Source organism: Apteryx rowi, unplaced genomic scaffold (assembly GCF_003343035.1).
Source record: "Apteryx rowi isolate R43461 unplaced genomic scaffold, aptRow1 scaffold_516, whole genome shotgun sequence".
Classification (NCBI taxonomy): Eukaryota; Metazoa; Chordata; class Aves; order Apterygiformes; family Apterygidae; genus Apteryx; species Apteryx rowi.
In genome coordinates, this window is record NW_020450779.1 from 272,091 (window position 1) to 287,942 (window position 15,852).

At 37.6% G+C, this 15,852-nt stretch overlaps 1 protein-coding gene across 2 annotated transcripts in view; it reads left to right on the forward strand.

Moving 5' to 3' along the window:
- Positions 1-14,714, forward strand: part of CPNE3 (copine 3) — a 36,386-nt gene extending 21,672 nt beyond the window's left edge. For both annotated transcript variants that reach the window (XM_026080368.1, XM_026080369.1), the window contains exons 9-16: positions 2,452-2,538; positions 3,135-3,194; positions 4,114-4,247; positions 4,679-4,733; positions 4,831-4,882; positions 5,307-5,440; positions 7,568-7,804; positions 9,289-14,714. In XM_026080368.1, the coding sequence (XP_025936153.1) occupies positions 2,452-2,538; positions 3,135-3,194; positions 4,114-4,247; positions 4,679-4,733; positions 4,831-4,882; positions 5,307-5,440; positions 7,568-7,804; positions 9,289-9,399 (870 nt within the window). In that variant the 3' untranslated portion in view covers positions 9,400-14,714. The remainder of the gene's footprint in view (positions 1-2,451; positions 2,539-3,134; positions 3,195-4,113; positions 4,248-4,678; positions 4,734-4,830; positions 4,883-5,306; positions 5,441-7,567; positions 7,805-9,288) is intronic.
- Positions 14,715-15,852: the final 1,138 nt, after the last annotated feature.

The following is a 15,852-nucleotide window of genomic DNA, read 5'->3' on the forward strand; positions in this document are numbered from 1 at the left end:
AATGCAGTATAAATTTCACTGCAGTTAAAAGGACAAAGCTTGTAGTACTTCTGTCAGATTTTACTTAATCCTTTATTTCAAGTGCAGCGCTTATCAACTMTAATGCATACTTCAGTGAATATGAAAAACTTCAAGATTTAGCTACCACTGCACAGAAATCCACTTGATGTGTTACATTAGATGGCTCTTAGAGTAAAATTATCCTTTGTGTTTTTACAAACATTAACAATTTGCAAACCTTGTAATAAAAAGAACTTACATTTAAAAGAGTGAAAGGCAGCATAGCAACTTTAACAGAAAAGCCTCTATTTTATGGACTTCTATACTGCTAAAATATTTTATGATCTTTAATTCTGTAAAATCTGGAAAATTGCTCATGCATTATGAATAATGGGATATATTGAGTGCCTCCTTGTACTTTTATAATATCTTGGGTGTTTTGTTTGTACTAAATTCTTCAGAGCTGCTGATGATAAAGAGTCAACCTTGAATGTAGTGGTGGTTTTTTTTTGATTGCTGCTTTGTGCCTTGCTGTGTTTTTGCTCTGTAGATGTCTGTTTCTGAATTAATTTTGAACAGTGCAGGGTTCAGTTTAATCCTTCTTACTGTTTTGTATCATTTGTTAGGTATTTTGAAATTCTTATATTATTCACATGTAATTTACTAGTTGGAGCTCTTTAGTGTTTTTCTAGTTTTTCTCTATCCAGATGATGTCAGTTTAGCTTTCATTGCTGACAGTGATCCTTCTTATTATTGTAATTAAAGTATGCAAATAATAAATGGGAGCAGGCAGGATTTCATAAAATAGCTTAATTTTCTACTCTTTTATAATACATGATTTCTAGTTCATTCCAATTTTTAAAAGTAATCTTGCACTTTTGTTAGTATCATAAACTGAATAAACCTAGCAGGATTCTGTACATTCATATTTTCCAGCACACGTGTTTTTTGTGAGAACCACGACTGTAAGTACCTCTTGCAGTGCAAAGCCTGATGTATAAAGGCTCCTTGGGAATGCAAATACCTATTTTCATTTCTCCCCTAGAGACCCCATAATAGATGGGGTCTCTTGTGAATTTAAGGAAAACGGTTTTTAAGTTATAATCTGCATGTGCTGGTTTTGGAAATGCTTTAAGAAAGTTTTCATGAGAATCATGGCTATACCTATTCAAAGTAGCCTTCAGCTGTGTCAGTGGGATGGAGCAAAGATGTACAACAACACAGATAAATAACGTGCTCCAGAATTCTTCTAGTTTTAAAGGGAACTAATCTCTAATCCCACATGATCAGAGTCATTTGATAATGTCTGTTCCAGTGCAAATCAGAGTTTGACTTCATAGGCTCCAAGGGTGATCTCTAGTTATTCCCACATTTCTGACCTCTGCTGCCCCTATAGGAAGTTTGGCACAGCTTCTTTGAAGTTACTTGAGGTGAGCATGGGTGTGACTCTGTGTCCTCAAGATGTCAGTCTACTTGTAAGCCTGAAGTGAATGGGTTGCTTCTGGAGAATTGCTGAGAATATTTTTTCCCCTCCTCTTAAGAGGTATTTATTTTCCCCAGGCCTTGAGTTCTGGTTGAAGGACTATGAAATTCACTTGAAAGATTATATGTCCATGATATGTATTTGTGGCCAGTATTAGTGAGTACCTGAGCAATTGTTATAGCATGGAAAAAAGTCACTGAAAGACAACGTCCATGAAATGGAAGTGAGGCTGATTAGGTGGTGAAATACCCAGAAAATTCGTTCCATTCTTCTAGAGGGGCAAGGGAGAAGCATACAGACTTCTCAGGTGCTAACCTTGTTAGTACATTCTGTGCCTTTTTGCTCTTARTTGCAAGAGTGCTTTTTTAATCTTACTTTAACATAAAACAAAGCAGTGGAGCCTTTTTCTGGCTCCAAACCAGAAGGTGCATCTGGAATACCTCTTAGAGCTATTTACATCCAAATAACATGCCTTCATGACTGCCTGATAGCAGTACTTTGCTACGTGCGCTAGCTAGCTCTTGATCCCAAATTTAGATTAAGGTACTGATTTAATTTATGAAGCCTGAATAACTAATTTGGGAAGACTTTGATATGCACCTTTTATTTTGTGTGTTACTGCCACTGCTGCTGGAAGCTCTGTTGCTTTAGCTGAATCACCCTGCCTTTACAAAGAGAGTTTTTAGCACAATTCTCGGAGAGAAAATGGTACAGAATTTCTTCATCTGGTTGAAATAACACTTGTCTAAATAAATCTTTTTGTAAGCTTTTGGTAGAGAGAGGATTAACATTTTTCTCTGTCCTGATGATTTTTTTTTCTTGCTGATTTTGAGTGTGCTGAATTAACTTTTGTTTCACAGTGAAACAAACTGCATTTTTAATATAAGTATCAATCCTAGAACAAAGAATTTCTGAATGCGTTGCATAAGTGATATTTATCATGCTTTGTCTTTTTTGCATTCATGTAGGTTGAATTTGAATGCATAAATGAAAAGAAAAGACAGAAGAAAAAAAGCTATAAAAACTCTGGCATTGTGAGTGTTAAGCACTGTGAGGTCAGTAATATATTCTGGAATGACTGTTTATAAGTGTTCAGGTGCAACAGCTCTGATCTAGTATGCCTTCACCCTCAAAATGTCTGAAACTGTAAAATGTCTGAAAGTTACAGACACATTGAACATTTAAGGGGTCTGATTTCTATAAGGAGACAGATTAATATTTGACAGCTGAAACAAATGTCTGTCTTCCACTGTCTCCCCACTTTCTTAAAGTTGCTGTTCATATGGCAAAAGTTGCTTATCAATTTTAAGGCCATTCCTGAACCGCTTACTTTCCCAACTCACCATATTATAGTGAGTTATAATCTGTTAAGTCTGTCTTAATATATTGTGTTATAAATGATCATGGTTTTGGAGCTGCTTTGTTATCTGCCTGTAATTTTGTGAAAGTCCTGATTCTTATGTGTTGTGTGTGTGATGCATACACTTTAAATATCCTCACTGCAGTGGTGGAGGGACACCTAGAGAGTAAAAGCAGTGCTTTGCATTGGTGTAAAGACAGCAGATCTGGGATCTCAAGAGTTGCTCCAATAACACCTATTTTTCTCCTCTCTGAAAAAAAGTTAATTCCTGTCTTTAATTTTTATTTTTAGATCATAGTAGAATGCACCTTCCTTGACTATATCATGGGTGGATGTCAGCTGAATTTCACAGTAAGTTAATTGTATATTATTATATATATTTATATAAAATAGCTTTTGAATTTTTGGAGTAAACTGAGATATGCCATTGATCAGCTGTGCTCTTTGATTACTGTATTTTTTGTTCTGTAACATGGGGGGAAGAAGGGGGAACCATTTTTTTCAGAGTCCATCTAGTTTGTTTCTGAAAAATTATTTTCTTTGCCCTTGGTACAAAGCTCTGAACCTATAGTTATGTTTAGTAGGAACTGGCTGAGCTGTGTGGATGGAGTCCAAGGAGAAATTTACAATTCTCTGGTGGTTAGATTTATTTTATGCTTCCTTTTCATAAGGTTCCCCCCCCCACCTAAGATTTCTCTTTCAACCTTGATGGTGGTTTTCAAGGCCCTTTGCATAATGAAGGCAATACACAGAAACCAGGAGATGGGATCTGGCCCTGAAGTTGTTTAATTCRTAAACCTAATGTGGCACAAGTGACATTAAGATTTCTTTACCTTAGCAGTGTGCTTCATTATTGACCCAGAGAAAATGATCTCTTGAGGTCAGAGAAAAAACTATTATGTGGTGTCTGGCCAATCTGCTTATGAGTCTGAAGGTGCGTGTGGTAAGAAACAGGATGAAATTAATTTCATGGCTATTAAAAAGTTGCTGTGAATGTTAACTGAAAATAAACACAGCCCAAACCTGACAGGTGAAAGTCATTCCACCCCTTCTGAGGGATGCACAGCTTTTGCCATTTTTGTAGTGGCATTGTTGTAAGAATGTTAATATTCCAAGAAACCTACATCTAAGTATTGCACCTGCTGGATTTTTGTGTGTTCTAGTAAGCAGAGTTTATAACACTTTCTTGGCTTTTACTTTAACTTTGCCTGAGATTAGAAGCATGGTTTCACCTCTAACAACAATTTGGTATAAACATTGCATTTGACAGGTGGGGATAGATTTTACAGGCTCCAATGGAGACCCTCGCTCCCCAGACTCTCTGCATTACCTAAGCCCTAATGGAGTTAACGAATACCTAACAGCTATTTGGTCTGTAGGAATGGTCATTCAGGACTATGATACGTAAGTTTTAATTTGTTGTTTTTTAAATATGTGTACATTTTTTGTGGTGATTTTTTTAAAACAGGCCATAGTGTGGAAGATACCAACAAATATGCCAGAATGAAAGCTTTTGACCTGAACGAAGGTCTAAAAAGACTTCATAATCACTGCTCTGCTTGTGTTTAACAGCAGACAAGCAGGGCTTTTCATCTGAGATGTATATAGCACATTAATTTCAATAAATGTTTGAATTCTTGCTGATTTCATGTTAAAGACTTTTTTTGGTCCTAGACATGTTTCCAGAGGGAAATTTCCACTTAATTTTCCCTCTTAATTCTTAATAAACAGCATTTTTAATGATAAAAGCAGCACTGATTAGCTCAATTTACTGAATTATAACAGCTTTTAAAGCAAAGCACTCACTTCATTTTCTTTTAAATTGCTTTTCTTAGAGATAAAATGTTTCCAGCCTTTGGATTTGGTGCACAGGTTCCTCCTTCCTTTCAGGTAATGGAATATGTAATGCATTACATCAGATAGTTAAAAGCATTACTTCAGGAGGAGATTGTATATGCAGACCTAACTGTCTTTCATGTATTGACAGGTGTCACATGAGTTCCCATTAAATTTTAACCCGTCAAACCCATTCTGTAATGGTAAGTCTCAAAAGTAACTTTTTCTTTTTCTAAAATGGTAAGAGGCAATGGATCCCTGTGTGTTCCTGGCATCACTAACACAACTCTATGAATGATGATGTCAATGTTACCAATTTATGTTGGAAAAAGTATATAACCTATTAGACCGTGGGTGTGAGGGGATAAAAATATTTGAAAGGTGAATTGCGAAGCATGTCGATCTAATTGAATAGATGAGGAGTTTAACCATGTCCTCTAACAAATACCTTTGTTATTAGAAGTAGCATTTGGTCTCTCTAATGATTCATGAAAGAAACATTTTGAACAGCTGGGGCACAGTATAGGTAGGCTGTGAACAGTTCTCTCCTGTTGGTATGTCACTTCATTCTACTTCACTGATAATTTTGATATGAAAAATTAAGATGAAACTATTTTTGTTCCCTAGGAATCCAAGGGATTGTTGATGCATATAGGGCTTGTCTTCCTCAAGTGAAGTTATATGGGCCAACCAATTTTTCTCCAATTATAAATCATGTGGCAAGATTTGCTGCTGCAGCTACACAGCAGCAAACAGCATCTGTAAGTTCTTTACCATAGTGTGTGTATTTTTTTCCTGACTTTTTTGTTTCCCTTCTATATATATTGTTTTTCTCTTTTAAGCTTGTAAGTGTGCCTGTTTTGACAACCTGCCATTTACCCTGTGAAATTGTATTTGATATCCTTAAAACTAGGTAAAGGCTAACTTATTCTTGCAGGTTGTGCACAGAAATTCTCTCCTAAATTAAACTCTTCAGAGAGTTGAAGTAGCAACTGAAAAATATGTGACATTTTTATGCCATCTTTTATACAAAGTTCTTGCAGTGCTGTACAAGTATTGACGTCTAATTTAAGCCTTTGAATATAGGAGGGCGTCTTAATCTCAGTGCGAAAGTCAGCTACAGTCCTTGGTTTACATTGGATAACTGAGACAGAGAATTAAGCAATATAATTGAGAAATAGCAGATATAGCTCCTGACACCTAGGTACCAATATAGATATTGAACTGTCCTTACTGTAAAACTGTATGTGCATTTGTATGCATTGTGCCCTCTTCCCTGTTACAAATCATATGTGTGAGTTGCTGACCATATTAAGGATTAGCAAATTTGAAGACCAAGTCTTGACTATCAAAGCACTTGGATAATAATCMGTACAAGTTTAAGAAACCTAAACCCATATATATCCTTAATCATTCATCGTAGCAAGTATTTGTCTCTTACACATCAAAGAAAATCAGGAAATAAAGTTAGCAATTTTTGCATATAAAAGTACTTGTGGAAAACAATTTGGAAAAGAGCTGCAGATTTTTATTCACAAAGAAGTCTGTAAGGTTTTGCCTTGGTAGTCTTACGGTAGTAATTGTAATTAATATTTATATTAGGACAGTAGCAGAAACCTCCTGTCCTTTTTGATAGGCGTATTGCACTCACAAAAAGAGATCATTTCTACATGAATGGGAATATTGAAGAAATTTTGCTGCCTTGCCATTTAATGTGTATCGTAGATATTTTGATCTTGTTTTTCAATATGGGGGAAATGTAGGGCGAGAGAAATAAGTCCAACATGACGTGTTATCATGCTGCTGATCACAGCCTGCTGATCATGGTTGCTTTGTATTCGTTCTTGCTAGAGTGGGGGAATGGAGTGATGGGAGGAGATGTGTAAAGGTGGTACTTGAACACAGGAGATGAGGGGGAAAAATAATTATTTTGGATGGAGCTAGGGGAAGCAAAGTACTGAAGTGGAAGGCTTCTAAGGACACTGGGAGTACCAGTGAAACTTAAATCCATGTTGCCCAGTAATCACCTGAAATGAACCAAGTGAAAGAAGACAAGAAATTCACAAAGTATTTGATATTTTCTGAACTTTGTACTCCTAGTTTGTTCTTGATACTTACTCCAATCCAGAACAGAGGCTAACTTTTAGAAGCCCTGACAGTAGGGTAGAAGCAGCTCAGTGCAACTTGACTAAGTTACCAAAATACTGCAAGGTGATTTCAGATGCCTTGCTAATTAACTTCAGAAAGCAGCTAATATGCATGATTAAAAGAATTTGAACAGACAGTTTCAAAATGGGGAGCAATTAACCCATCTGCTAATACTCTAATCCTAGTGTCTGTATATAGAGCTTCATATTTCTATTGAAAGCCTTCCCTGCATATCAGAGCCCTAATTAGCCTCACTACTTAGGTTAAACACTCTTGTTGGAAGAAACCTGAATGGTTCCAGTAATAATACAGTGTGAAAATGATCATGCTCTTTTTCAGCACAAAAAGATGCATTTTAATCTATATTTAGGATTTTAGGAATGCAATGAATAAATGAAGGCCTGTCCTGTTTTGCTTGGTAGCACGCTTTTGTTCATCTGCTCTTAACTGAATGAAGTGAGGGGTATCACCTCTGGTCTGACAGACCAGACTGGAAAGGAATTATTTTCATAGATGTGTTCTGTTCTAAACCTAAATAAACCACCTTTTGCCCAGAAAAAAGTACTTGGAAGATGAATTAACTGTTGATTTGTTTGRGGGGGTTGTAAGAGAGAGGAAGGGTAAGGGTATTTACTTTGGGGAGTTTTTTAAAAATGTCTKCCTTAAAAGGTTGCTTAATGTTGCTTGCATATTATCTTGTTTATTTCTTTGTTGTAACACAGTGTTTATTGGTTTGACAGCAATATTTTATACTTCTGATCATAACGGATGGTGTAATAACAGATCTTGATCAAACTCGAACTGCCATAGTTAATGCTTCAAAATTGCCCATGTCCATTATCATTGTTGGTGTTGGGGGAGCAGACTTTGATGCTATGGAGTTTCTGGATGGCGACAATGGAGTTCTTCGGTCCTCATCAGGAGAACCAGCTGTCAGAGACATTGTCCAGTTTGTGCCATTTAGGAAGTTCCAGAATGTAAGTAATCTTAATTGTGTGCTTAATAAATATTGTAGAGGAATGCTGGGTTTGCTAGAATATCATATATATAGTTCTGAGCCATTGTAGTGTCCCTAAGATGAACTCTGAAGTCTGAGATATGTCTTTATCAAATGCTTTAAAAAAATAAAGGGGGGGGCGGGGGGAAGGAACAAAAGACTTCTTGGGCATCTGTAGAATTTCCAGTAAGTAAGCCGATTCAAGTTTAAAAGACTCCTTTGCACTGCATTTCTGACCAGTTGTTGCAGGGGAATGACCTTTGTAAATCTMCCTCAGACTTGCTTCAGTCTAAACAAATGGATACATTGTTTATTTGGGAAGAAGATATCAGTGTGATTTTCTTCTTATGAAAAAGTGTTTTTTATTGTGGACATGACCATTTGTGGATTAGGGGCCACTATATGTGTCACTTTTTTAAGCAGTGTTAAAATCCTAGGCTAAGCCAAGGAGGTGGTCATCATTAGAAACTGTGGGTGGCCACAACAGTGGGCTTAGTTTTCATTTTCATTAAAGCAAAGATGCCAAAAAATAGGAGGTGAAAGAATGGAATCCTTATTTGCTGTACAACCCAGTAAAATGTGCACAGGCTCATACAGTCTGTCCTTTAAATGTCATGTCTCTGAAAAAAGGTGATTTTTAATAAAATTCAAAATTTCTTTGAGGTGGGGAAAATAAGACCAACATAAACTACCTTGAAGATTCATAATTTTAATATCAGTCCTAACGTGTTCTAATTTTGTTTTTTAATTTTAAACCTGTTAATAATAGTCTTTATACCTTCTTGTCACTTTTCATACAATTTTTTTTGTATAATTTTGGTGTGACTCAGGCAAACTGAAAGGAGAGAGAGAGAGAGAGCAAAGTCAATACAGAGTATATTTACTGAATAATGCCCTTTGATATAGAATAACTAGCTTAATATTCATTATAAAGCTATATATTCAAATGCTTTCCTTTTCCAGAAAAGGGGAAATTTTTGTTCAATGGATACTTTGTCTTGCAGTGAGTCCCTGTAGAGGACTTGCTCCATAGCCATGCAATTACGGTGGATGAGAACTGGGGTCCGAGGTTACAGATGATTAGACAAGCCCCTGAAGGGAAGTGTATTGACATGGCTAAGTTCCATGTCTGCGGTGTGTGTGATACATACATACAAATAAATATGTATGTATGATATATATGTGTGTGTGTATGTATATACACACATATATAAATTTCATGTCATAAAGATACTTTCTGGTATGCCAGCACTACAGACATCCAGTTTGTATGACTTTGGTGGAAAGAGGCACTCAGCTGGTCACTGGTAGTGGGAGTGGAAGGGTAAAGATGGCAGGGAAGCTTCCCTCTCTCCCCCAAGGGCACTGTGTAAGTTCCTCTGCAGTTGCAGCCCTTAGGATCTCCTCTAACTGTTAATGGAACCTGAAACTTGCTGGGKTTTTTTTGTTTTTGTTTTTAATAAGGCTCCAAAAGAAGCTCTGGCGCAATGTGTCCTGGCAGAAGTCCCTCAGCAAGTGGTGAACTACTTCAGCACCTACAAACTGCAACCTCCTAAGAACCCTGCTGCAAAGTGAAGGGCTTGAGCAGGGGGGCTAAGACTTTGTGCCTTCTTTTCTTGGTGTACCTACAGGCTTTGGTTCTTGAGCTACTTTTATTTACATGTATATACACACACCTGTGTGGTAATGTCTATTAGCTTTTGCCCGCAAATCAGTACTTTGCCAAAAAATTATAGTTGTTCTAACTATTGATTTGTGGAATAGGAATTATGTGGGTGCATTTTATTTTAAAAAGTAACAGTGAAAAGAAAGAAAGAAGTTATATACTGAGGGAGAACAATTGAGAGTGTAATGGCTGCCTTTTACATTTGTTGGATAAATATGTCCAGTGAGATGGTTCAGATACTTTAGTGGGGATCTCCACAGAGTACTGCTGTTTCTCAGTGATTATAAATGAGGCTGATGTGCAGAAGAGGGTATATCTACACCAAGCAGATAAAAGTATGTATGTGCTTCGACAAATCTGGAATGCTTCATGCTTCTGTGTCTATTAAGCTACCATAATAGAATCTTGTCACAGTAGTGGCAGAATTAGACGAGTGCCAGAACAGGGTGTAAAAGCCGTCCTTGCTTGCATGCTTCACATTTGCCGCTTTAGTGCCTTTTGCCAGTGCCTGGGATTCAGGGCCATGTGAATATTAGCCAAACAAGTCCTTAAGTGTAACTCCTTTGTAGTACATGGTCTCTCAGTGTATTACAGGAATAACCAAGGTGAATCGAGGTAAACCTCAGACATGTCAGAAACATGCTATTGGCCTTCAAGGCTAACGCTGTAGAGGCTGTAAGATATGTTTGAGTGTGTACTATGCTGGAAATGGGAACTTCAGGTTGTCCTTTGTCCTTTTTTCTTCTGTAAAACAATCACATATGACTATTGAACTTCAGAGGAGCTTATTGTGAAGTGGGAATTCACTTTACGATTAAAAATTTGTTTTCTCAGTTTTATAACTGTATATTACCCAGCAAAGGTGGTTCTTGAAGGTGGTACATATTTTTTACCAGTTTATCGTATTTTGAATCATGCAGCTTTTTGATTAGCTCACTAATAAAAAGTGCCTGCAAAAAACAGTCTTCCCTCCTTGCCCACAAAAGGAAGATTTAAGAAAGTCTCTAAACTCTAATCTTATAATCATGCTGTTTTTCTCTAGGGCAGACAACTTCTTTTTTTTTTTTTTTATTTTCTTGCTTTAAGTTTTCTCTTCACCATTTTTGTATTGCAGAATAGAACAAAAGAAAGTGTACGTCATGATGTATTTGCTTAGTGAGCAGACCAAATTTTCGTGTCTCCCAGTGGCATTACTGCTTGCTGTTGTAAGCAATCTTTTCTGATCCTGTCAGTGCAGGTAACATACTTGGATGTAAAGGTCTGATTTATCACTTCAAAATGCCCATCCTAAACATTCATTTTGCATTTAAGCATTTGAAGTGTTTTAGAATTAGGCATCATCTGACTGATCTGATTTTGAATGGTTTAGCTGTAGCATGTTAGAACAAAGTGAACTAACGCTAAATTTAACCTCTTTGTGGGCAGTCGAGGTTGCACCAGAACGTAGCGTATGTGCCTTTTTTTAGTTGCTGGAGCTGCTCTGGTTTTATTCTTATTTTTTTCCATATGAGTATAATCCTGTCAAAAGTCTGAATTCACATTAATATTGATGGCTGAAAGATACGTATTGTGATTGCCTTACACATCCTGTAAAGCACACCAAATGGTTTGTAGACAGTTGCCTCATTATCAATCATGAATTAATATATTATTCCCCACTCTCTCTTTCCGTGGGGGCTCCCAAATAGTTTTGATAGTGAAATACTGAGGAAGAGATTTTGTTTCATATTAAGCCAAGCTTATTTTCTTTTTTTAATCTCATTTATGTTTTTGTTTTTTATAAAAATCTGCAGTCATCCTTTATTGGTGAAGTGCAAATATGTTATTACTTTATACATGAAATGTAATGAATTGTCATGTCAGAGATGGAATGAAATATTAAGATCAAGGAAGTAGTTATAATAAACCTGAATCACAGCTGCAAATTGATATAATACAGTTTTGGAGCTGTAAACTGTTTCATAGCTAGGTGTTCCATTTGGAGAGAGAATTAGATGCTTTGCCCAGATTCATTGTAGTGGACACATACTACTGATAGGAATACAGAATACTACTGAAGTTTCTCTAAGCTGTCTGCCAAAAAAATGATGCTGCATCTGAGTTACCTTACCAATTCTGTCTTAGGTTGCAGTGGAAGTGGATTTAAATGCAGTTGATGATGGTAATAGGTATTTTATATCAAAGTTCTGCTGCATATAAAATACACAAAACTTTTTGGTTTGGTATTCTATACGTAAATTCTGAGTTTCTGGAGTAGACAGTTAATTTGGATTATTTGGAGTATTTGGAAAGTGCCCCCTTACTCCTCATGCTTAGGGAATTAAGCAGACAGTGTATCAGTGACACCTGCTTCTCGAAGTGCTCAATTATATGTAAAAGAAGAGTTTCAGAACTGAGAGCAGCAAGAACCGTTTTTCAGATGATACCTCTCTTAGAGGTATACAGCTAACAGCCTGTTGAAAAGTTTGGAGACTTCCAAGTTAGGAAGGTTAGGTATCCTGAGGCAAGAAATGCACCAATTTGTGAGTCGAGGGGTGGAGGGTATTATTCTGTTGTTTTTCCTTTTTTTTTCTTTTTTTTTTTTTTTAATATGAAACTAATTCTTTATTAGCTTGATGGTGACAAAGCAAGTGCTGTCAAAGTTCTTTGCAAAGTGAATGTGCTTGTAGGTCACTTGCACCACCTTGTGATAAAAATGATGTATAGCAATCTTCATAATCAGATGCTTTTTGCCATTTAATGGTCTTAATATATGCATATGTACAGCAGAGAAATAACCACGACCAGAATTTTTTTAAGTACTTTCTATATGTATTTCAGTTCTGATTAAGTTAACTGATTTATAATGCCTATGCATTAAAACTGTACTTTTAGTATACTGATGAGCTTTCTTATTCAGCATTTTCTATGAAACAGTAAACAATGCTTTTGCAGTTGCTATAATTAGTATTCCACAGGCTGCAGATGGCTCAGATATATAACAAATATTACCAGATGAGAGGGGAAATGCCTTTTTTGCTCAGTTTTTACAAATGTGCACTGTATATTTTATAAAGCATAAGATACTGGCTTTAAACAAAAAAATGTTCTGAAGTCAGTTTAGCAGTGAGTTTTTCTTGCCCTTGCCACATTAGAGTTTCCCCATTCAGGCTGCTCCATAAGGTTATGGTCAATTTTTCAAGTCCTTTTTCAGAGAGGCACTCTAAGTAGAGAGGCATGAGGATTTGTATGTTTATTTTTAGTTTTCAAATATACTGTCCTACTTTACCCTTCATAATTTCTTGGCATTTAAGTATAATCAAGTCTGAGATACTTTATAGGGAAGCTGAGAGGTACTAGAGACACAGCACAGTGTGGTACCATAGAGAACCTGAGCTTTGATACTGCAAGTTGCATCATCTAAGCACTCTGCAGTAATTCACTCAACTTCTTCACAAGTCAGGAATCCATAGGGTAGAATTAGTTTCTGGAACAGCTTAATGTATCTTATGCATGGAGTAGGTCTTGACATTTCTTTAAAGCATCTGGCCTACAATTTAAGCTATGCATGATGCTTGCACACAGGTGAGTTTCTCTTCACTCCCACTTTGTCACTGGGATGAAGAACAAATTGCTCCACCAAAACAAGGAGGGTAGCCTATTCGCATGTTGAATGGCTCCTTAGTAGCAGGCTATAAAATGGATAAAATGTCCTGCACCTAGCCATCATCTTTCCCATGAGGCCTTTTTTCTCTGTTCTGTTATATGACTGCTTATGAGCCTTCCATGTGAAGGAGTTCGGCACATATGATCCTAGAGATGGAGGGCACTGAGGAGGGAGAGAAGGAAAGCATGTCTGCTACAGACAGGGTGGCTTCTGATGAGCTGCTTAGAGTCTGCTAGTAACTGGCGGAACACCTTTGCTCYCACATATACATGATTTGTTTTACTCAGTAATGGATGCTTGATTACTTTCTGTAAAAGCTCAGACTGTGAAAGGCTGTGGTTCAGCTGTGTCTCTCTCGTGTAAGGATGAGATTGAATACTCCTCACCTGATCTCTCGCTGGTTCAAAGCAGGGGTATATTACTCCTTAGCAGTTTTTAAAGAGGCTGAAACTTACATACGTTGCCTTTTCAGTAGTGTCTGATGAACCAAGGRGAGGTATCTAGGTCTGCAGGAGAATGGAAGACAGTGCTCAGTTGGGAAAACTAATCCTAACTAGGCTACTGCTATCCTAAGGTGGTATCAATTTAAGCAGGAACAGTGTTCACATATATTCACCTGTGTACTCATGCTCTTAGACCTAAAGAGGTTGTTACACAGATGATTCTGCTGTGTTAGAAGGTTCCTTTGTCCTGGCTACCTTGTGCTGTGTGTTATTTCTTTTGGTGAAGACCCTACAAATAGTTAGATTGTAGGCCCCTTCCTGCCTCTCCTGCCCTACCCCCAAAAACAAACGAAAACAAAAAAAACAACAAAACCTGGAGGAATTCTGGGTAGTAAAGGGAAAAATACTCCATCTACAGAAAAGTAGAAAGTCGGAAGAAACCAGATGGGTGCTAATTCTGTGTAGCCGTGATCTTATGCAAACACTGACATTTCTCCTCTTTTTGGGTCTAAAGAACTTGAGAGCTGTGCATAAGTTGATAATTCTGAAGACAGAACTGACAGCCTTTTCTGCTAACCTGAACTGTTGAGAGCTGTAGCAGAGCAGTAACTCATGTGGGATGCTCTACTGCTGCAGTGTAACTCTGCTGCAGACTCAGCCCTTACTTTGTAATATGTCAGTGTATGACTGATGAACATCAATATGCCAACAGCAAAAATATTTGTTTTGAAGTTACCTAGCAGCATTTGTGCAGGCAGAAGGGGGTCAGATCTCTTGCAATAAGAGCTCCACTTACCAATACCAAAATCTTAAAATCTGGGGGATTATATACTTTTCTCCCCTTCCATAATGATTTGCCATCTGCCTCAAAAAGTGATGTAAGAACCATATATTGTAATGAATTCATAGATCCTTACTCTCAGAAGGCCTTGTTTGTGAAGCAAGCGTTCTGCACTATTTCTAATTTTGTTATTGTATCTAGATGTTCCTGGATGTGCAATAGATGAATAATTCTTTATGATGTCTCTTATCATTTTCTACTTCTGTTATGAGATACTTTTTTTATTTTTACATACCAAATAACAAGTATTATGCAAATAAAGATGGATCTTATCATGTAGCAGTTAAACCTTGACCTTATTGTTAATGAAGCAGAACTTTTTTTTTGAGAGAGTGTTGTTTTTTAGTCACCCCAGAGAACATGTGGAATATATAACATACAAAATTCGGTCATCTAGCTTTTATTCAGGCAAAGTTCCCACTGATTTTAGTTGGGTTGCCACCTTTCATGGAATCACAGACTAGTTGGGGTTGGAAGGTACCTCTGGAGATCCTCTGGTCCAATCCCCCTGCTTGAGCAGGGTCAGCTACAGCAGGTTGCCCTGGACTGTGTCCAGGCGGGTTTTGAGTATGTCCCAAGGATGGAGACTCCACAGTCTCTCTGGGCAACCTGTTCCTGTATTCAACCACCCTCACACTCAAGAAATGTTTTCTTGTATTCAAGTGGAATTTTCTGTGTTTGAGTTTGTGCCCATTGCCTCTTGTCCTGTCAGTGGGAACCGCTGAGAAGAGTCTGGCCCTGTCCTCCCCTGCCAAACCTTCTCTTCTCCAGGCTGAACAGTCCCAGCTCTCTCAGCCTCTCCTTGTATGAGATGCTCCAGTCCCTTAATCACTTTGCCTTTGACTAGAGAAGCTCAAGGGCTTTATAGAACAGACCTGCATAATATATAGCCCATAGGGTCATATATAGCCTGCACAGTGAATTGTTTCATTTCCCCATTATGCTTTCCTTGTATCTTGCTCAGCTGGACAGCTGAGCAGCTGTGAAGCCTGCCCTTACAATGTCTGGCTGGTCTCTGAAAAACAGCTTTTGTTCCTGGAACTATCCTTCCAGTAGGAACTGAAAGTGGATGGGGAGAGGAGRCATGAACTTGTGGAAGAGAAGGATTTGAAGGGTTACTGGGGTTTTGGGGGTGGCTTTCTCTTGTTTTACCTTAGTAGTTAGTGTTTCTTTAGATGCATGTGTATTGTTGTTACCATCTGTAAGTGAACAAAGCAAAAGTAATTGATGATTTGATGTAGAATGCTGACAGTGGGGGAGCCTCTTGTTAGAAAGCTGTAGTCCTCTCAGCTGTGGCCCTGGTAAGGGTTTACTTCAGTTTACAGATATGATATAGCCCAGTCCTTGTAAAGCACAGGTCTCGCTCACACCGTGTGATGGAGGTGAACAATTGTAGCAGTCAACACATTGGCTGGAGCTGTTGCACCAGAGA